This window comes from Bos indicus x Bos taurus, chromosome 11, assembly GCF_003369695.1.
Source record: "Bos indicus x Bos taurus breed Angus x Brahman F1 hybrid chromosome 11, Bos_hybrid_MaternalHap_v2.0, whole genome shotgun sequence".
NCBI classification, from domain to species: domain Eukaryota; kingdom Metazoa; phylum Chordata; class Mammalia; order Artiodactyla; family Bovidae; genus Bos; species Bos indicus x Bos taurus.
In genome coordinates, this window is record NC_040086.1 from 79,386,801 (window position 1) to 79,410,136 (window position 23,336).

Here is a 23,336-nt window from a genome sequence, read left to right on the forward strand (position 1 = left end):
TCAAAAGACAAAGAGTGAGTGAATTGATTTTAAAAAAGAGAGAGAGATACCCAGCTATATGCTGCTTACTAGAGACTACTTTCAGAAGAAAGGAAACACACAGTAAAAGGATGTGTGATGGGAGGACATGGCTGATCTTGAATAATATTAATGATCTTAAGCCAAAAGATGCTAATGAGCAACAGGATGTGATAGGGAGGAAGACGCAGGGGTCTAGGATAAATCCAGGATTTTACTTGAACTACTGGGAGGATGGTAGTGCCATCCACAAAATAGGAACACAGGAGTAGAAGTAAACTTGTGATTTTACTGGAAAGGAGAAAGTGGGCAGCCAAGTAGACTAACCAGAAAAGAAAAAAAGGCTATGAATCTTGAAGTCAAACTTCAAAAGACTGCAAAGTGTTATGAAAGTCAATTTGGCCCATATGCATCCCCAGGAATACAGAATCCAAGGTAGACTAGACTTGGGATTCTACTTTGAGCTGTGCTGAGCTAAGAGACATTCATTGCTGACCTACATTTTACAACCATGTTGGGGGGGGAGGGACCTCTAGAAACAAGCTGCTTGCTCCTCAAATAGCAAACACGCATATTTTCTCACCACCAACGGGGCTGTTGCCAGGAAATCACACAGACCCCAAATAAAAAACAGGCCAAAGTAAAACAAAGAGAAAAGACTCCTAGTCTCCTGTTCATGGGGCACTAAAGTTCAGGGCAAGGCCCTCGCTAGGTGGTCACAGGGTCCAGATAAAATCCTCCCCAGCGTCCCTGAAATTTGTTTTTGCAGGTGAATCAGGAGGCAGGGGACCTGGGACAATGATGGTTACTGAGTGCCTGTTCTGTGCCAGGCATTGTGCTTCGTCCCTCACATTTCTTGTTTCTTTTCTCTCTATGAGGTCAGTATTATTATCATTCCCATCTTACAAATGAGGAAACAGGCTGTGAGCTTAAGGAACTTGCAGAGACCCATAGGAAGTGGCAGCATTAATGTTCAAAGCCAAGTCTGCAGACCACAAACCCATTACTTATCTCCACAACATACCACCTGGCCAAGGAGGCAGACGTGCTGCCTGGGAGCTCCTGGAGCCCAGAAATGAAGTTCCTACCACTGTCACCTCCACGTAGGAAATAACTTGGTGACAATGCAGGGGCAGTGTGATGAACCTGCATACATGTAGACATCTCAACCTTCTCTTTTTTCCTTTTCTTAAAGCTGAGTCCTCAGAGCCCCTCTCAGATCATGAGTTCTCCGAGCAAGCTGATAGCGGCCTCCAGGTCCCAGGCTAGAAAGTATTCCCCTGCTTTGTTCTGCTCAAGACTTGGCTCTGGAAAGTGGAAGCACCACAGCATCATACATTACCAGACAGTTAAAAGGCGGCCTCTGTGAAACCCAGGACACGTCCTCCTTAACACACCCCAGTCCCAGGTGCGGCTGCGTATGTGACGTGAACACGAGGGTACATACTGAAGTCCTGCTCAGCACTTGCTCATCTGGCCGGCATGCAACAGGAAACTGAATAACTTTTTTCCCCCCTTTGGATGAGGCATAGCAAGCTGATTAATGATGTGAGGGAGAGTGGGCTAAGGAGGGGAGTTCTATAAATGTTTCTTTTAGGAGAGTCATAGCAGGCATGGGAAAGAAAGGTGTGCATTGTAAGGGGTGGAAGGCCGTGTTTGGCTAATTAGGGTTTGGTTAATGTTGGTGAGTGTTGAACATTCCTGCTAATGGCTGTTACTAATGGGAGAAATGGGATCATTTGTTAACTTTACTTATGAAAGTAAGTGTTGAAGGCAGGATGGAGGGAAAAAGGTGAACATGGACCATTTTGGCTTAGCCAAATGAGAAGTGGAAAAAATTCCTCATGATTTTTTTAAAAAGATCAAGACCCTGATTTCACACTGGCACCAAGTTCTCTCACCTTTATGAGAAAGTGGTCACCAATTTCTACTTAGCCTGCCTGATTTTTAAGCCCTTTGGCCATCTTCCAATTGACCTTTTCTCCCTGTTGAAACATGCAGATATATATATATATATTTTAATGGAAGTTGTCTTGGAGGTATGTGTTATTAAGAACTCACTGTGAACTGTGCTACATGCTTTTACTTGCATGATTTCATTCAAGTTTTATGACAAAATTGTGAGACGCATATAAACACTTAATTCCTATTTTACAGATGGGAAGATTGAAGCTCAGAATGCTAATCTATATAGCAATTAAGTAACACTTCTATTTTTAAAGGACTTATACTTTAAAAGAACATCTTTAACTTTATGATTCCCCTCCAGATTACTTTAAAAATATATATTTTCTAGGGACTTCCATAGTGGTCCAATGGTTAGGACTCTGCCTTCCAAGCAGGGGTCACAGGTTCAATCCCTGGTCAGTGAAATAAGATTCCACATACCTTGAGGCCAATAAACCAAAATATAAAACAGAAACAATACTGTAACAAACTCAATAAAGACTTTAAAAATGGTCCACATTAAAAAAAAATCTAAAAAAAAATTAAAGTTTAAAAATAAAATAAAATTTAAAAAAAAATTAAAAAACTAAAAATGGACAAAAGACCTGAACAGATATTTTTCCAAAGATGATATACACACGGCAAATAAGTACATGAAAAGATGTTCAACATTACTAACTATTAGGGAAATGCAAGTCAAATCTCAATGACATATCACCTCATCACAATGGCTATTACCAAAAAAACAAACAAGAACTGAAAAAAAAAACCAAACCCAAGTATTGGTGGGGATGTAGAGAAGGTGCTACACTTGTGGATTGATGGTGGGAATGTAAAATGGTGCAGTCATTATGGAACACAGTATGGTGGTTCCTCAAAAAAAAAAAAATTAAACATAGAATTACTGTATGGAAAAAAAAAATTACAAGTATTTTACATTTTTTAATTCTTTCCCAATCCATCAATCATATCACATTAGCCTGTGCCACAGACAGAGTTCTCTGGCTACCTAAATTCACGGTTTCTCCTGAGTCATACAGATAATCAAGATGGACACACTCAAGAAATATGAACTTCAAAAACAGCTTATTCTTCACTGGTGAGTGCTGAGCAGCATACTCTCTTCTCTGGATAACCATCCCAGAACTTGTACTTTGCAGATTTGACCCATGTAAACAGAACACTCACATACCTGCCATCTGGGCAGGGCCTGGTATATGCATGCTGCCCTTCAATCAATATTCTGGATGAGGAATTTCCACTTACCAACTCATAGCAAGCGTACTATTCACAAACACTGTCAGCAGGATTGATATGAGAAGTTTCTCCTTATTCATGCTCTGTGACTTGTAGAGACATGGTCTCATTGGATAAGGCTCATATTTAGAAACTTGCAAGGTTTTTCTGATCTAATTAATTAGACTATTCAATTAACTGCATAGGGTTTCCAACTGGCCTACTGTTAAGCTGGGGATAGAAGAACGGGCCACTGGAGAAGCTCCCAGATGAGGAAGTGTGATTAAACAAAAAAAAACAATCATTGTTAAGTTTCAGAGGCAGATAGGATTGAGTTAGAAACTTGATTCTATCTGCTGCCGATGTTGTGACTTTGGACAAGTTGCCTCATCAAAATTATGAGCTCTCATGGTCCATGTTTTTTCATTCATAAAGATTTCAGACCATCCCTAGGCATTTCAGAAGGGAAAATGAGCTACTGCAAGCTTTTGAGGGCCCAGGTTCTAGAACTCACACAATGCTACTTCTCAGCACCACTGTAGATAAAACACAGGCAGGCCTGATTCAAGGGGTGGGAAATCCCTGCTTCCTGATGAGAGGGACTGCAAAGTAATGTGTGTGACTCACTTGGCCACAAAACCAGGAATTCTGGGCCAAATATATTAAAAGCATTCCACATATCTTTCTCCCTAAGAGATCCTCAAACTAGATATCGTAATACCCATCTTGTAGAGATAAAAAACAAGGTTCAGAGATGTTGGGGGATTTACTGAGGTGTTGAGAGGTTTACCAAACAATTAGTAGCAGGGCTAGCTTTTAAATGCAGGTTTATTTGACTTGAAAACCCACATTGATACCTCAGGTATACATTTTGAAGGTCAATTATGAGTGATGACTCCATTTCTACAGAAAGGTGTAAAAGGGATATATCACTTTATCCTCACATTTATTTTTCAGTTCTGTTCAGTCACTCAGTCATGTCCGACTCTTTGCAACCCCATGAACCGCAGCACGCCAGGCCTCCCTGTCCATCACCAACTCCCGGAGTTTACCCAAACTCAAGTCCATTGAGTCGGTGATACCATCCAATCATCTCATCCTCTGTTGTCCCCTTCTCCTCCAGCCCTCAATCTTTCCCAGCATCAGGGTCTTCTCAAATGAGTCAGCTCTTCGCATCAGGTGGCCAAAGGACTGGAGTTTCAGCTTCAACATCAGTCCTTCCAATGAACACCCAGGACTGATCTCCTTTAGGATGGACTGCTTGGATCTCCTCGCAGTCCAAGGGACTCTCAAGAGTCTTCTCCAACACCACAGTTCAAAAGCATCAATTCTTTGGCACTTAGCTTTCTTTATAGTCCAACTCTCACATCCATACACGACCACTGGAAAAACCATAGTCTTGACTAGATGGAACTTTGTTGACAAAGTAATGTCTGCTTTTTAATATGCTGTCTAGGTTGGTCATAACTTTCCTTCCAAGGAGCAAGTGTCTTTTAATTTCATAGCTGCAGTCACCATCTGCAGTGATTTTGGAGCCCCCTCAAAATAAAGTCAGCCACTGTTTCCACTGTTTCCCCATCTATTTGCCATGAAGTGATGGGACCGGATGCCATGATCTCAGTTTCCTGAATGTTGAGCTTTAAGCCAACTTTTTCACTTTCCTCTTTCACTTTCATCAAGAGGCTTTTGAGTTCCTCTTCACTTTCTGCCATAAGGGTGGTATTATCTGCCTGTCTGAAGTTGTTGATATTTCTCCCAGCAATCTTGATTTCAATCTTGTGCTTCCTCCAGCTCAGCGTTTCTCATGATGTACTCTGCATAAAAGTTAAATAAGCAGGGTGACAATATCCAGACTTGATATACTCCTTTTCCTGTTTGGAACCAATCTGTTGTTCCAGGTCCAGTTCTAACTGTTGCTTCCTGACCTGCATGCAGGTTTCTCAGGAGGTAGGTCAGGTGGTCTGGTATTCCCATCTCTTTCAGAATTTTCCACAGTTTATTGTGATCCACACAGTCAAAGGCTTTGGCATAGTCAATAAAGCAGAAATAGATGTTTTTCTGGAACTCTCTTGCTCTTTTGATGATCCAACGAATGTTGGCAATTTGACCTCTGGTTCCTCTGCCTTTTCTAAAACCAGCTTGAACATCTGGAAGTTCATGGTTCACAAACTGCTAAAGCCTGGCTTGGAGAATTTTGAGCATTACTTTACTAGCATGTGAGATGAGTGCAATTGTGCGGTAGTTTGAGCATTCTTTGGCATTGCCTTTCTTTGGGATTGGAATGAAAACTGACCTTTTCCAGTCCTGTGGCCACTGCTGAGTTTATTTTTAGGAAAAAAAAAAATCATTGGACTTCCCTAGCCACCCTAGTGGCTCAGTGGTAAAGAAGCCATCTCTCAATGCAGGAGATGCAGGTTCAGTCCTTGGGTTGGGAAGATTCCCCGGAGGAGGAAATCACAACCCACGGTATTCTTTCTTACTTGGGAAACCTATGGACAGAGGAGCCTGGTGGGCTACAGTCTATGGTGTCACAAAGAGTAGGACATGACTGAGCAACTAAACAACAACAACAAACACTCAGTAGGTGTCAAGGTGCTCCCAGGGCTGTTCCACGACTGCTAAAACAGTCACAGACTATCAGAGGGCTAAAGGGATATGTTCATCACTCCTCCAAAAATATCCAAACACTTGAATCCAAGAGACTTAAGAATAAGCTCAGACACCTCTCCATCTATTAACTTTCCCATACTTTCAAAAATAGAAAAGGTATTTAAATCAAGTGCCTAAAGAAGTCCTAGTTAGCCTATATTCCTTGAGGTAGAAGATGGTGGTCAATAATTTGCAAGCCTGGGTTTTACTCTTTTAGCTCCGGATTTGAAAAGTCACTAAGGTAAAGTAAGTTAAGTGAGTGTGGTGGACACAGTTTAAGATGATGGCCCACAGAAGACCCTTATCCTTAAATGATTCCTTCCCCCTGTATGAAGTGGGACACCACCTCCATGATATGTTCTACAAAGAGATTTTGTAGCTATCATTTAGCTTACTCATCAGCTGACTTGGTTATATTAAAAGGAGATTTTTTCCAAGTAGGCATAACCTAATCATTTGATTTCTTTAAGAACAAAGCATTGTCTCTGTCCCTTAACAGAAGAGAAAGGCAGAGAGATTCAAGACAAGAAAGGAATTCAACATGACGGAGGTTCCCCATTAATGAGAGGGAGGGCTTGGGGCAAGGACCTGAGAATGGCCTCTGGGAGCTGAGAGTAAATGCTGGCCAACATCCAGCAACTTGGACTTCAGTCCTACAGTTGCAGTAAACTGGATTCCTTGAACATGAACTGACTTGGAAGCAGATTTTTCCTCAGAGCTTCCGATCCATCCCGGTGTACCTTGGTTTCAGCCTTAGGTGATCCTGAGCAGAGAACTCAGTTAAGACCACTTAGACTTCTAGTTTGAGGAACTATGAGATAATAAACAGACTTGTTTAAACTGATAAATAAATGGCGATTTGTTACACAGCAGGAGAAAATGGACGCAGCAAACCAATTCAAGTGGCAGATGAAGACAACAGGAAAATCAAATTTTTCTTTCCTTCCATAAGCTATTCAGTTGTCTCAGGAAAGGTGCAGCTATGTTGACTAACATGAGGCCCAACATGCCCCAAGCCATCCTTTTTGTGACATGGACAGTGTCCACTGCTAACTCATGAATGCCATTGTCTTCAAAACTTTATATTTCAACTATCACAACTGCCATTTGGTGCTGATACCATCATTATCTTCATTTTCTAAATGAGGATATTGAGATTTAGGATCATTAAACAACCTGTCAGAGATCACAGTGAGAAATGGGGGCTGGGAGGGGACAGAATTTAAGGATGGAAAACCAGGCAGTCTAACCTGGAGTGTACATAACCAACTATCTAGAAGACCTCTGGAGAACTTTGATTAAAGCTGTCAGAACTTCTCCTGTCTCAGTCCATGATGGCTTGACAATATCAGATAGACATGGCACATGTCTCTGACCTAAAAGCAGAACCATAAGTGAAGAACATTATTGGACCTTATACACCAGAGTCAGGGACTGGATTTTACATATTCTTCTCTGTGTGTACACAAGAGGGACAGATGTATGTTTAGATGTTTCGGGATGGGGCAAACACCAGGCAAAACAGTGAAAGTGTCATTCTGCCACACTATGTCTATCCACATTAAGTACTTTAACTTAATGAATGGACGTGGCCTTGCCATTGTGAAAGATACACCAAATACTGAAGCTACACTCAAGCGTAGAACAGGTCTCAGCGGTTAAAAATAGTCTCCAGATTTTCAGAAAGTTCTCCAAAGTGTGTCAGGATAAATAGTAAGAAATGATCAGGCCCACAAATGAGTCTGCCATTCATTTTGGCAGTACCAGAAAATGTACACCCACAAACGGGATTGATAGGATAAGTAACTTAGAAATATTAGATAGATTTAAAAAGAAGGAAACAGTAATGCTGATGATGATATTAAACATTTGAACATTGTTTAGACATTGATTCATAAAAACCCAGACAATGGTTATGAATGGATGCACTCAAATAAATACTATTTCTTTTTTAAAAAGTCACATATTCACAGAGTCAGCTGGTTACTATGGAATCACATATGATGTCATAAATTTGACATTCTAAATGCAAACCTAAACTGAGCAACAGAAACAACAGGAAATGGAGCTGGGGAGAAGAAAACCTACATAACAACAAAAGAATATCAGTAGTTAGAGAAATGAGTCAAACATCTCTGAAACAGAAAAAGAAGGTCAGTGAATTGAATGTCCTAGAATCTTGCCAAAGGACTGAGGAAACATAGATGTCAGCCCATCCTTTTCTCGGGGGCAATGCTTTGCAGCAATCAAATTTCAGAGGATGACCACACATAGAAACAAAAGGAGAGGTAAAGAATATGGAGAGTGGAGGAAAAGGAGCTGAAAGCATGTGGTGTAAGTCCATCCAATAATCAGCATTCATTGAGCAGATGCTCATACGCGAGTGGTAAGAGGTGAAACACAGTTGCTATCTTTGAAGAATGCACAGCCTAGTAGGAAAGAGAATACATAAACAAAGTTCAATTTGGCGCTCAGTAAAAGTGTGTACACAAGACACAGGCAACACCGAGGAATGTTTAACACTGGGAACTTCTCCCAGGTCATGCTGAGCTTAGCTCTGAAGAACACTGAGGGGAAAAGGAGGTTTTAAGAAAATAAGGGTGGTATACAGACAAATACAAGTCATTTGGCATAAATAGAACAGAGATAAGATGTAGAGTGGAGGGTATACAAGTTACAGGTAGACAGGATACAGCATGAGTCTCTTGTCTCTCTAACCAAGCGAATGAAGAATGCACCTGAAAATAAAGCATCAGTAGATTTATATTTTATAAATATCATAAATAAATCGAGTAGATAGACCTAGAAGTTGAGAGGATTTGAGGCCATAAAATCTGGTTAAAAGCTGTATTTTAAGATTACATGTCCATAATGATCTAAAGGCCTAGAACAAGGCAATGGTAAAAGAAATGGAGAAGAGGGACTGGATTCAAATATCTTTTGGAGTTAGAAGTGGTGGGATTTTACGGTGGTGGTGGTGGTGTGTGTGTGTTTGGGGGCACGGTGACAAAAAGATTTTAGGATTAGTTCTAGGAATGCACAGCTATGCCATTCTCTTCAGACACAGACTCAATCACTCAACTCGAGATTTTTCGTGAGTGCAAGACAGAGCATAAAGAGATTAACAGACTGCCCTTGAAAACCTCAATTTATGCTGGAAGTTGAGCTCCTTAAACAGATAAATAATATTAATCTTGACTGCATTATAGTTACTGAATTGGCAGGAAGCAATAGAAATACTGGTCCAGTAAAATAGTATTTCCTGCAATTGAAAATGAAAAAAAAACTGAATAGATGTCCATGAAATAAGTTATCATCTTGTGTTTTCCTGCATGGCCTTCCCTATTAGTTTATTGATAAGAAACCTCTTTTCACTCTTGATGCTATGAATAGTTAGATGATACGGATAGAATACATGCCTATTGATTGATTTCTATAGGATTAAGGTCTTTGATTTTAAAAATCTATTATTGATGAGGCTCAGATCTACAGAAAATTGGTTTATGGAAAAAAAAAAAAAAGAGAGAGAGAGAGAAGTTTCGATTCTACATGGCAAATGAAAAAGTTCCATAAGAAGCAACCTTCTGAGTAATGGGGAAAAAAATGTTCTGTGTAAGCAACTCCACACTTAATTCTAAGTGCTACTGACCTCCGGGAAATTATCCCAAAGCATTTCCCCCGTTATCATTTTTCAAATGATAAATGCATCATGTTTCGAAATCTATTGGCCTTTCTTGGTGGCTCAGTCGGTAAAGAATCCATCTGAAATGCAGGAGAATGCCTGTAAAGCAAGAGACCCAGGTTCAATTTCTGGGTCAGGAAGATCCCCTGGAGAAGGAAATGGCAACCCACTCCAGTACTCTTGCCTGGGAAATCCCATGGACAGAGAAGCCTGCTGGGCTACAGTCCATGGGGTCACAAGAGTCAGACGAGTCAGACAGGACTTAGCAACTAAACTACCACCACCTCAAATCTATACATCAACAAATTTCTATATTAAAAATTTGTTCGTATAGTTCTCTGATATGTATTCTTTTTACTCACGCTTGTTAGAACAGGGGAAAAAATAATATCTAAAAATCTATATTTTTTGATAATGGCAAGGAGACAAATTCTAATTCTTATTTATCCTTTCATTCCCCATACCCAAAGTTTCTAATGTCCCTGAGGTAAAAAATTAATAAACATTCTTTGTTTCCATGTCAAGAATGAGACTGGATCGAGGTACTCAAAAGACAGCCTAGAAGGAGACAAATCTAGAAAGGATTCTGAGAAATCAGTTCGTCTGACCACTCAGGTGAGCTGACCTCTTTAGAGTTGGTGAGAAAATTAAAGAGTAGACAGCATAACAAAAAATATTAGGGGGCAGTGGAGTTTGGGGAGAAAAGACCAAGCTATCAAGATGTGCATTAAGGGATACCTAATGCCCTTGTGGAGAGGTCGAGAAAAACCTAGGAGAAGCTAGCTGGTCCCTGCCTCCCAGTCCAGTCCACATCCCAGTCTTCATACAGAACAAGTGGTATAGAAACCTCTGCTCAGTCTAAGGGAAGAGACTGGTCTATGTTCAAATCAGGGAGGGAAGGGGAGTCTAGCCATCACATTGACCATTTTCTGCACCATCTTTCAGATGAGGCGTGCAGTCATACCGAATCACTCGCTGAGATGTTGCTCCATGCGGGGTCACCCGTCGTGTAGACGCTGCCTTTGTGCAGCTGAGGGAAAAGTACTTCTTAGCCCCTGCCGCACAATACGTATTTATATTCACATGTGCCTGTTGTGGGAACAGGGCCGGCAGATCACGATGATCAGGGTGAGCAGAGATCAAACTATTGATTTTGGAGGGGAGCCACAGGCAATCTGGGTGAGGGGAAGGATACGGGAATAGAAATGTCCACTTGCCTCTCCATGGTCTCCTCCATCCTGTTCCTCCCAAAGGGTGTGCTAGAGGGCGCTATTCCTTCTCCTGCAGTGCCTGGAGCCCTGCGGCAGCCTTAACCAGGTACCAGCTGCTTTCATCTTTGCAGTCTGGTCAAAAATGCTGGAGATGTCTTTTCAGCATCTGATAACAGGCTCATCCTTAAGGAAAGATGTGGGGAAAAGGGAGGAAGAATGCTCAACTCTACTAAGCTTCGCATAAGACTCTTAGAGTCACAGGTGAAAAAACATGAGATACCAGATTTGCTTCTTGGTTTTGGATGCCCTTCCAGGTAGATTCCCACTTCATGGATCTTCACAGAAGTTAGGATTCAATCAGAGCTAGAAAAATACACAAGGGCTAAGGCTGAATTACAGGTTATAGAGGGCAGGGACCTTCTCACTGATCACTGCCATATTTAGCTCGACATGGCTATTTCATCAGCACATGTGTGGAAGGACAGGGGGTGGGGGTGGGGTATTACACTTCTGGGTCTCTTCTCTCCTCAAAAGGGATCACAAGAATTAACTTTGCCGAAGTCAGACTCTCGAGGGTACGTAGTGCGAAATCAGTGGTCTCGAACTTCACGGAGCCCATCCACCAGACCTCCATCAGCAGAGGAGTCCAGAAGCAAGAACACCAGTCTTAAGGTAGAGATGGGCACGAAAGGGAAGAGCACATTGCAGAATAATAGTAATAATAACAGCAATGTGCATTGATACTTTCTATGTGCCAGGCCCTGTTCTGTGTATTTTATATCTTTCAGCTAATTAGTGTCACCCACTCCCACCCCCACTAATCCCCAGCGTAAGGAAACTGAAACACAGTCACCTAAGATTTCTCATTAGTAATGCCCACAGAACTAAATCAAAACCTAGAGTCTCTAGGTCTCTAAACGGCTCCCTGAATGATTAAACTCCACGGTTTCTCCTTCCTTACTTCACACATTTAAAAACTATTCATTGAATACTCAAGACTCAGAAGAGGGGGTGAAAAGGTCAACAAAGGAGATAAATTGTTGAAGAATACTAGGCTGTGTGACACTGTGAGCCCTTAACTAGGCCCAGTCACACAAAAGAAAAAGTCTGTCGTGAGATTAAGTTTTTGAATGCAGAGGGTGACCCGGTCCCAGGCACTGGGAGAAACAATCTGTCTATCTTTGTGAGGACTGGCTCAATAATTTAACCAAGAACTTGCCTTTTGAAACTTGTGAAACAGTCACAAAAGCTGGAATGATATATGGATACTTATAATCTCTCTTACACCTTAGTGAAAGAGTCCTTTCTCTAGAAAGATTGCTTCCAGTTTAGGAAGATGATTCTCTCCAGTTGAACTTCCCTGGCACAAGAAACTCTGAAGGGGAGTCACTTGATTCTCCAGCCTGCCGACCTTCCCAGTATTCGCTGCTTTAACTACAGGGGGCAAAGGTGGAGAAACATGTCCCGACATGATGCTTTATAGAGCCTTCAGTGGTGGGGACTTCCAGTCCAGCCACTCGCTGAGTTAACTGGAGGTGGCAGGTGGAGACAGGGGCAAGCAAGGTCCCTTACTCAAGCCCTCTGTCCTACCTGGAGGTCTCTGACTAAGCAGGTGTATGTGAACAAAGTGACAGAACTTTGTAAAGTGTGTGCCGACTATGTAGGAGCAAGGAAAAGGACCTCCACCCTGTCTATCACAAAAGGAAATGAACAAAGAAAGTGAAAGGGGCTGACAGGGCAGCTGGGGAAAATGAGAGCTGTCTTTGTGTTCACATAACAGAAATGTCTAACATTTGGAGCCCCTTAAGCCCTATTTAAGGGCTTCCCTCATAGCTCAGTCGGTAAAGAATCTGCCTGCAATGCAGGAGACCCAGGTTCGATTCCTGGGTTGGGAAGATCCCCTGGAGAAGGAAATGGCAGCCCACTCCGGTATTCTTGCCTGGAGAATCCCTAGAGGAGCCTGGCAGGCTACAGTCCATAGGGTCGCAAGAGTTGGACACGACTTAGCAACTAAATTACTACTACTACTACTAAGCCCTATTTAAAAGAAGCTGAGATGAACCAGGATCCATGTAAGAGCTAGGAATGGAACAGACAGAAGGGACAGCTCCTTGATGCCAGCTGGGCGGAGAGGAGTACAGGGACCCTAAGCAAGCATGGAACCCAGAGGCCCACTTTCTTGTTCCAGCTCCCCAATAGCTCCACGACCTCCCGGACTTCATCCACCTCCCCTAGCCATCAAGAGTCACCGAAACAGCTGTCAGCACAGCCCTCACCAACCACGCAAAACATGCCACTCGACTCACGGAATTCCATGTCCCCGGAGGCCCAGCTGCAGACCACGTCCCGGCGCACCACCAAGTCTGAGAATCCTGACACCTGGTCTCACAGCACGGGGCGGGAGATGCGAGAGAGCCGGGAGAAGAGAGAGTCCCGGGACACGCGAGACATGTCCCGCTCCCGGGACTCGCACGATTCCAGGGACACACACCAGCGGGAATACTCGCGCACGCCTCCCTCCGAATGGAAATCCTATACTCAGCGCAGGATGCTCTACCCCTCTCAGATGGACCACGACTGTGTGTCCGAACTGGCCAGGAAACGAGAGGAAGAGGAGGACGAGGATGAGGCCTACTGGGCGTCCGTGAGAACACTGTACGAGAAGACACCCAACTGCTCGCGCCCCAGGCCGGTGAGCAGGGCCTGCCTCCCCTGGGCACCTGGGTTTATCCCCACGCAGCCCAGCCCTGAGGCCTAGCTCCTCTCCGTGGTGCAGGGAAGCTCACTCAGGCCACTGCTTCTCCTCCCTAAACCTGCCCCTCTGCACTGTAAACGCGAGGATCCCATTCTTGGCTGTCTCCAGCATCCCAGTCCTCCAAGCCAGGACCACCTATTTGCTTCCCACCCTACCCTGGCATGAGCTCTATTCCTGACCCCTTTGTATCTATGTGACTGTCCTCCTGTTGGTGCCCCTCTCTGCAGCCCAAACCCAAGCATGCCATCACTGTTGCTGTGTCATCCGGGGCACTCTTCAACATGATGGACAGCAGGAAAATCTATGATGAAGAGGGTCTGGAGAAATACATGGAGTATCAGCTTACCAACGAGAATGTCGTCTTGACCCCAGGGCCGGCCTTCCGCTTTGTCAAGGTACTCTGCAAAGCTGTCTCTGGCCCTCCAGGACTTTAGAGGGCAGGCAAGGACCCATGCCAACCCTTAGGATCTCATCCAGTTTTCCTTATCATTCCTAGTCCACCCTTGTCATTCTTGCCATTTGCAAGTTGACCCTAGGTCACTTTGTATTTTCAAAGAAACTTCAACACTGTTGAGGGAGGGACTGCAGCCCGAGGTTTGGAACTCTGAGTCCAAATCCTGAGATCTGTAACAGAAATGATCATTCCCTCCACAGAAGGAGCAATAACCAGAAGCAATAGTGAGTTTACAATTCCAAGTAGTAGAAATGAAACACCCCATTCAAATATGATGAAATTCACATTAGCTTCTCCTGCCCCAAACACAGCACATTAAAAAAGTCAAGATGCTCTTGGCACTTAGGGGCATGATTTTAATAGAGAAAGTAATCTTGGAATTTGCACTAAAATGTATAGCACTTCTAGCTCTGATCCCCTATACAGCTTATACAAATATGATACAATAACATCATAACCAGGCAGAAACAAATGACACCTCTGCTAGTTGTAAGTAGAAAGTAGTTATGGAGCATAGTGGAATCATTGGAGGAAACCACAAACCTATTCTAAAGACTCACATTTAAAAAATAGACAAAATGCTCACTTTGGCGGCACTTGTGCTAAAATTGGAACAATACAGAGACCATTAACATGGCCTCTGTGCAAGGATAACATGAGAACTCTTGAGGCAGCCTATATGTTTCACAATAAAAAATAATCATCAGATGATCAAAAAAGGCAGGTTTTATGAATCAAAAACAAAAATAGACAAACCCTAAAAGGGTTAGCCTGATCTTATGTCTACCTCACAGAAATAATTCTAGTAAACCAAAACATCACCCATCTTTCAATAAACATTTGCTGAGGTCCTTTGTATGAGAGGCTGAAAATACTGAAATGAATGGCATAACCCTGCCTTAAAGGAGCCACAATCTCTCAGGGAAGAGTCTTTGGAGCTTGAATTGGACACCTAAGGGATCCGTTCCCTCCAGACCCCCGATGCCCACCTTGCCTGGCCCTCCTCACACACGTCCGTGTTTGTAACCTGCAGGCACTGCAGCATGTCAACTGTAGACTCCGTGAGCTGTATCCTGACGAACAGGACTTATTTGATATTGTACTGATGACTAATAACCATGCCCAAGTGGGAGTGCGGCTTATAAACAGCGTCAATCACTACGGTAAGTAAAATAAATACCGTGTGGAGGAACAGCTTGCTGCTCTGGAAGAGAGAAGCCATGTTATTTTGCTCGCCGTGGCCTAACTAATGCAGCCTCTTTGATACTGACACCCCCTTCTGCGTGAGAATGTTTATTTGCCTATGTCAGAACAAGAGAGGCCATGTTCATTTTTAACTTCAGCCCAGAGTCGGGCCCAAAGCTCTGGACTTAACTTGTCAAGTGTGAATTTCAAAGTCTTAATCCCAGGCCCTGCAATATATTTCTCTGTTTTACGTTTTTCACTTCTGAACTTGACTTCAAGGAGCCGTCAGCCTAGGGCTTTCTCTGTGTGATCAGACTTCTTGCTCACCACAGATACATGTTAAAGGTTTTAAGGTTTTTACCTTTCCTTTCCACTCTTAACATCTGACTCTCCCCGGCTGCTTGCCCCATACATCAAATTCATACCCATGCCAGCAAAACTGTCTTTATTCCTTTACAGGGAAAATTTGTTTGACACTAGACTCTTCATGACATCTCCATCAGTGTGTTAGAGAGTTTCAAGGGAGGTCCCCATTTTTCCTCTTATGAATTTACCTGACTTATGTGGAGACCTTTAGCCTATTTGCTAAGTGACATGTCCAGTCTTAACGGGTATGTCCAAGAAAAAATAAGATTTAAATTTGGTAAAACGATTATCCTTTAATTAAAAATAAATAAACTTAATTTAAAAATACTTTTATTACTAAATACAAAATTACTTTCTAGACAGTCCGTGCCAATTCATACTTTCATCCATAGTGTATGTAAGTGCCTATTTTACAGACTTCTCACCAGCATCTAGTGTTTTTTTTTAAAACTTTGGTTGATTCAGAAGGCATTTAAAGGTCTATTAATTTTTAGTCTGATAATGACCTCATTTAAAATTTCAAGTCAAGAGAGACAATTTCAGACCTTTTGTTCTTCAGTTTTAGGGAAATAGTTTAAACCCTATCACTACTGACTATTACACTGTATTGTTACTAAGAAAATATGGAAATGGTACTTAAAAATAGAGCCACATCTCAGGCGGCCCTCTCATCAAGTGAGGAGGCTATAGCTGAAGTAAAGGTGCACTCTTCTAGCCTAGACAAGAGTCAATGTTACCTAGTGGGCTTAAACAAGTACTTATGTCTCAGTCTCCTTTTCTATAATGAGGATAATAATGCCTGCCATAACAGTTGTTGTGACAGTAAACTGGCGTGGCCTATCTGGACATACTTCATAAATTATTATGCAGCAGACACACCTACTATTATATAAAATAGCTGAGACATTTTTCAATATTGGTACTATGAACATAATTCTAAAATTTCTCTAGGCACTCAGTTATTCTGAAGGCAGCTTTAATTTGCATTTCCAGTAAGCATGCTGTCTTTAACTTGCTGCCATAACAAAGTCTTTCTTGCCTGATAATAGGATTACTAATTGACCGCTTCTGTCTGACTGGAGGAAAAAGCCCCATTGGCTATTTGAAGGCATATCTTACCAACTTGTATGTTTCTGCGGATTCTGACAAAGTACTAGAAGCAATACAAGAAGGTATTCCTTGGTTTTTTCTTTCTCGTTAATAAAGAAGTCTCACTAGTGTTTCCTTGGGCTCCAGTGATTATGTTGTTTACATCACTGTCACTGGATTTTCTGCTAAGGTGTTTCCACAAGTGGAAGCCCCTAAGTTTGTCTGTTAGAGCTTTGACCTTCCTTGAGGTGGACGTCTTCAGTGATTGTCCTACACCCATTTTACACCCTCCCATCCCTTATAGCAACAGAGGCAGCTCAAAGACAGCTCGTTTGAGATGTGTGGTTGTGAAGAGGAGTTGAGTTGTCAGGTAATAGCCAGAGAGGAAATTCAAGGTCTGGGAGGACTATTCTTAGTTTTGTTTTTAAATAGTAGACCCTAAAACTCATGGGCCTAAGACTGTTTATTAATTCCAATGGTCTGCCAGGGATCGCCTCCGCAACGATGTATGAAGGCGCCAAGGACATGTCTTACTGCGACACACAGCTCCGTGTGGTCTTTGATGGGGACGCCGTCCTCTTCTGTGAGGAGCCTGAACACAGTACCAAGGATCACGGGCTGGACAAATGCTTCCAACATGAAGCCCTAGCAGACAATAAGCCTCTTGGTCAGGTAGGTTCAGTGAAAGCTGCTTTATTTCGATCTACTTATTTTCCAACATATAGATATAATTATTTCTTCACTGTTTTATAAATTTTTTTAGGCACTTCTCACTTCTTATCCTTTGTAGCCTTCTCTCTTTCTTTCATGAACTCCTCATTTTAAAGCTGCCAATGTTTTTTTTTTTTTTTTTTTTTAGTGTTCTTTTATCCTTTTGGAAATGTTTCTATCCTCTCCCCATGATAAAGAGTTCATCTCCTCCAAACTATAAGTAAAGAAAGAGAGGTAATACAGCTTACAAATTAGCCAATTCTACATAATAAGTTCTCAAAATAGTAAGACCATTTCCAGCCAGTCAGTAAACTTGTTGAATCTCTCATCTATGACCTCAGACTCCATGAAGGCATAACATGATTGAGAAAAATCTGCAAAACTGAGAGTTTGAATCCAGTCAAATAATGAGCCTCAAACAAGTGCAAACTATGAACAATGAATCAAACTGAAATAAAAATTTTAGGTTTGGGGAAATCAATCCATGAATTGAAGTGTTAAAGTTGTGGTCTAAAATAAACAAAACCTACAACTTCGAAACCAAAGGAGATCTGAATAGCAAAATTTTCTCCAAACTGAATAGGAAACAATAGATCATTCAGGTTTAATCTGTGAATCTTACCAAGACCTTTTTTTAACTGGCATTTTTCTCTCAGCTCTTCTTGAACTTAAGATGTAGTTAAATATTATTAGTTTTATTACATTTATAAAACTATGAAGAGACTAGTTGAAAGCTGAATGTTTTACTAACTTACCGCACATTACAGCTCAAGTGATATTTAAATTCTATGTGTTCATGTGTGTGTTTAACTTCATAGTCCCTTCCTAAATAGCTTGTTTAGAAGTCTTGAGCTCATGTCAAGAAGTTGTTCAGTGTTAACAAAGTTTACTAATAAAAGGAATACCCTTTGTTATAATTGACATGCTTGCTTTGCTGAAATTTAGAGCCAATTGTATATAACCTTTAAATATTATTAAAATGTACAAGATCTCTAAAAAATAGCATTTAAAAATTCTGAAAATAATTATTTCAAGATAATCTTAAAACATCATTTTTCCTCATCCCCGGGAAATAATCAAACTTTCTTTTAGATTCTGTACTTATCAGTTCCTTTTTTCCATATTTTAAATCATTTTCCCATTAAACAATTGTGAAGCTCAACACTGGTTATTGGAGAAATACCCAATGAATTTTATTAAGCATACTTGTTTCCATAATATGGTCCTTCTGACGGTGGAAAAATATGCTACTTTTCACATAGAAAGGGTAGCTCTTCTATAAAGACCAGACTTTGCCAGATGTTTCCACTGATGGGAAAGAAGTTATGAGGTATGATTCCTAACTATGATTTTCAATTATGTTGGCCGTGGGGCTTGTGGTTTGGTCATAACAATGTCCAATTGTCTCAAATGGAGGAGATCTGAGGGTCACCAGCAAATGGGACAGCTGGACAGGATTAATTTATCCACTCTCATTGTCTCCTGATTTGGTATCTGTCTCATTTCACCATTCTAGAATAGTGATCTCTGTGTATGTGTGTGCGCACACATGCATATGGGTGTGTATGTGTCTGTTTTAATCAGAGTTGTTGAGGTGTACTTCATATACAGTATAATTCATCATTTTTAGTGCATGGTTCTGAGGGTTTTGGCAAACATACATGTACAGACATGAAACCATGATCGAACTCAAAATACTAACAAAATTCACTTGTGTTTCTTTGTAAGTCATTGTACTCCCTCTCTTTAGGATCTGTCAACCACTAATCTGATTTCTGTCCCTAATGTTTTGCCTCTTCAGGTATCATATAAATGGAGCCCCAAAGGATGCAGTCTTTTGAATTTGATTTATTTTACTTCAAATGATGCATTTGAGATTCATTCATGTCATTTGTGTATCAGTAGTGCATTCCTTTTTATGCTGAGTACTAGCCTTTTCTACGGAGAAGGCAATGGCAACCCACTCCAGTACTCTTGCCTGGAAAATCTCAGGGACAGAGAAGCCTGGTAGGCTGTAGTCCATGGGGTCATTAAGAGTCAGACTTGACTGTGTGACTTCACTTTCACTTTTCACTTTCCTGCATTGGGGAGGGAAATGGCAACCCACTCCAGTGTTCTTGCCTGGAGAATCCCAGGGATGGGGGAGCCTGGTGGGCTGCTGTTTATGGGGTCTCACAGAGTTGGACACAACTGAAGCGACTTAGCAGCAGCAGAGGCAGCCTGTTCTGCTGGATGAACCACATGTTCTTAACAATTTACCTACTGGAGAATATTTAGGTCATTTCCAGTTTGGGACATTAATAAATAAAGCTACTTTAAGCGTTTTCACACAGGATTCTGTGTAACATAAAATCTCATTTCTCATAGGTAAATACCTTAGAGTAAGATTTCTAGGTCACAGGATAAATATATGTTTAACTTTAAGGAAACTATTTTCCAAAGTGGTCATACCACTTTGCATTTCCATGAGAGATCTTTTACTCTGCATCCTTGCCAGTATTTGGTGATGTCAGTTGTTTTTCATCTGTTTGTTTTAAGCTGTTCGGTGGTTACATAATAGCACCTCATTGTGATTTTAATTTGCATTATCCTAATGACAAATGATATTGAACATTTTATTAAGTGCTTATTTGCCATTATATGTATTCTTTGGCAAAAAATTTCTGTTCAGATCTCTTGCTCATGTGAATTGGGTTGTTTTTCATTTTATTATTGAGTTCTGAGAGTTCTTTATATATTCTGGGTACAAGTCCTTTATCATATATTTCTTTGCAGATATTTTCTCTCAGTCTGTGCTTGTTTTTAATTTAAATATTGTTCAGTGTCCTTCAATTAGCAGAAACTTATTTGTTGCTGTTGTTAAGTTACTCAGTTGTGTCCAACTCTTTGAGACCCCATGGACTGTAGCCTGCCAGTCTCTCTGTTCATGAGATTTCCCAAGCAAGAATACTGGAGTGGGTTGCCATTTCCTTCTTCAGAGGATCTTCCTGATTCAGGGATCAAACCTGGGTCTCCTGCACCGTAGGCGAATTCTTTACCATCTGAGCCACCAGGGAAGCCTCAGATTAAAATCTACCATCTTCCTATTTTTTGGATTTGTTTCATCTTGAGTTAACTTTAATTTTTTTCCTTTTATTATTTTTGCTTTTTAACTTATTGTACATGGGGGCTCCCCAGGTGGAACAAGTGGTAAAGAATCTGCCTGCCAATGCAGGATATATAACAGACACAGGTTCAGCCCCTGGGTTGGGACAATCCCCTGCAGGAGGAAATGGAAACCCATGCCAGTATTCTTGCCTGGAGAATCCCATGGACAGGGTAGTCTGGAGGGCTGTGGTCCATGGAGTCACAAAGAGTCAGACACAACTGAAGTGACTTAGCACTTGTTGTACATATTGTATGTTTTTAGGCTTCCTAAAATTGCATAACCATTAATGATTTATTACTCATGTTAGATTTTATAGTAGTTAGCATCAGATATATAATATACAACCTTAATTAATAACAGTCTACTTTCATAATAATATTATGCCACATCATGTATGACGGAAGAATCTTACAATAGTACACTCTTAATTCCTCCCTCTCATGTTTTGTGATACGGTCATACATTTTAATTTCACCTATGCTATAAACTCAAGTTTTGTTTTAAAAATTAAGACTTTATGATTGTATCACATAGCAAAATCCAATTCTCTGTCCTGTGCTAGAGGTACAGCTAAAAGTAAGTGTTCAGAAAGGTTGAAGATAAAAGTAAGTGTGAAGTAGGGTATATATAAATTACAGTAAATATAGACAAGATTGGATTCAAACCCTGAAGAAACTGAACAAGATAGAAAAGTACACTTTATATAAATATTAAAATGTACAATTCTACAAAAATAAATAAATTTAAAAAGTAGTGTTTTTGGTTCAGTTCTAAGCTAAACTTTAGAGTAACCCCATTTTCCCATGGATAGTTTATGTCTGTTGCCCTGGTTCAACTTTTTACAGAAGCTTCTTTCACTCTTAAAATGTGTGTGTTCAAATGATAAATTATATGGCCATCCTATTTTGTATTCTAAGAATGCAAGGATGGTTCCATACAAGGAAATATAATCACAATAAACGAAAGAGTTTCAGCAATGTATTACTGGTCTATACTGCATGCTTCATGCAGTATTACACGTTTCTTATAAATATCTGCTTTTTTAGCATTCACTTCCTTTTGCTCCATGGATGACAGCTGTGACATATGTTCCTTTTGCAGGGTCCCTTGAAAGGCTTTATGGAAGATTTAGGCAGACTGCAAAAGAAGTTTTATGCCAAAGACGAACGGTTATGTTGCCCTATCCGGACCTACCTGGTTACAGCCAGGAGTGCAGCCAGTTCAGGCGCCCGCGTGCTGAAAACCCTTCGCCGCTGGGGTCTAGAAATAGACGAAGCTCTTTTCCTTGCTGGAGCCCCCAAAGGTCCCATTTTGGCAAAGATAAGGCCCCATCTCTTCTTTGATGATCATATGTTCCACATTGAAGGGGCACAGAAATATGGTACCACCACAGCTCATGTACCTTATGGAATTAGTCAAAAGTGAACAATTAGGGATGGGGAGGAGAAATAAAGCATCGAGTCTGGTATTACGGAATCATCTGTGGATCCCTAGGGTAATTAGGTATTTAAGTAGACTAGACCTCACAACTTTGTTAATTTGCAAAGGTTTTCTCTTGAGTTTTCAAAAACATTTTGAACTCTCAGGTTACCTTCAAGCTATTTCCATTTGAGCTGTCAATGCTGTTGATAACATTGCAACTACCCTCTGTGTATAAGTCATAGTGATGACTTTTTAGAGTAAGTTTAGAACTTGCAAAAGGGCTATGTCAGAAGCCTACTTAGTTTTACAAAGCATTGCTCATTTTTGGATGTTGGTAGCTAGAATGAATCATTACCCATCATTGTTATAGAATAGTGGGTCTTCACAAGTGGAAAGATAGGGGTTAAGTACACTCTTGAAAACTGGAGCTTTTTAGTCTGTTGTCCCTGCCTTTCTATCAGTGCAAAAATGAAAATACCACTCTACCTGCCTGAGTATACCGATTTTGATATTGTTCATTCAGAAATAAAGAAGCTAGTTATTCATACAAGTTACTTTCATCCAAGATGAGTTCCAGACAGAGCATCCTAGAATCTTTGAAGCTTATTTGGTGGATTCATTGCCTCTGGACTACATGGCTTCATATTTGAAGTCTCTGGCTTTCGTTCTGGCAGGTAGGTCCAACGTTTGTACGAGGAAAGAAGTCTTGGCTACCACTTCAAAATGTGACAGTAAGTGTAGTTTCCTAGCTTCATTGTTGTCATTCTTTTGTGATTTTCGTTTACAAAAAAAAAAAAGCATTGATTGGTTAGTAATCATAATCTACTACAATGTTAGAAACAATGAGCTGGTTATTTTCAATGGTTACTTTATTTTTCATCAAAGCAAACTTCATGACATTATCACCTTCCTTTTTTTTTTTTTTTTTTTTTATGTAATCAGTGAAGAACCTAACACTCAAAAAGATTAAATAGTTTGACCGGGAATGTACAGGTAATAAATGGTAGGACTAAGATTCAAATTCAGATCTCACTTCAAAAGCTATATGCTATTTCCCTTCCTCATACCCTCTCTAGCTCCTTCTACTCCATTTCTTCTCTACCCCACCCACATATTCCATACCTAGTTCTATTAAATCAGACCGCTGCTGACACAGACTTTTTGATCTGCTTCCTAACTGGATGTAAGCCAGTCTAAAATAATATCGGTCATTATGCTTTCTGAGTACCTACTGTTTTCTCTGCATTACCCAATAATAAGGCCACAAGACAGACTCAGATATTATCCCATCCCATCCTATTTAACAATCCCTTAGAAAAAATCAAATGTACAAGTTCAAATACCCAACACCAGACGGTTAATAGTCTTCAGTGCCAACTGAGGTTGAAGCAGAGATCTATATGGGCTGGAAGTTGTCAGGAAATGAAGGTGGGCTTTGAAGGATGGGAAGATGTGGAAGGAGA

At 40.9% G+C, this 23,336-nt stretch overlaps 1 protein-coding gene and 1 non-coding gene across 2 annotated transcripts; both read left to right on the plus strand.

Moving 5' to 3' along the window:
- Nucleotides 1–7,932: 7,932 nt before the first annotated feature.
- LOC113901538 (cytosolic 5'-nucleotidase 1B-like) lies at nt 7,933–21,917 on the plus strand. Its single transcript, XM_027556014.1, has 9 exons — nt 7,933–8,003; nt 10,058–10,147; nt 11,278–11,415; nt 12,932–13,435; nt 13,726–13,893; nt 14,986–15,115; nt 16,553–16,675; nt 17,080–17,264; nt 21,553–21,917. Exons 1-9 carry the CDS (start codon nt 7,971–7,973, stop codon nt 21,874–21,876), a joined length of 1,695 nt encoding a protein of 564 aa, XP_027411815.1. The 5' UTR covers nt 7,933–7,970; the 3' UTR covers nt 21,877–21,917.
- On the plus strand, nt 14,531–14,637 carry LOC113902019. Its single transcript, XR_003513665.1, has one exon. It is a non-coding gene; the product is annotated as a U6 spliceosomal RNA (small nuclear RNA).
- Nucleotides 21,918–23,336: the final 1,419 nt, after the last annotated feature.

What these genes read in the sequence shown, in the direction of transcription:
- LOC113901538 (XM_027556014.1), top strand. Translation starts at nt 7,971, where the DNA reads ATGAGTCAAACATCTCTGAAACAGAAAAAGAAG. An exon ending in CAGTTCGTCTGACCACTCAG is followed by an intron (nt 10,148 to 11,277) that starts GTGAGCTGACCT and finishes TCTCCTCAAAAG; the next exon opens with GGATCACAAGAATTAACTTT. An exon ending in CGGCCTTCCGCTTTGTCAAG is followed by an intron (nt 13,894 to 14,985) that starts GTACTCTGCAAA and finishes TGTAACCTGCAG; the next exon opens with GCACTGCAGCATGTCAACTG.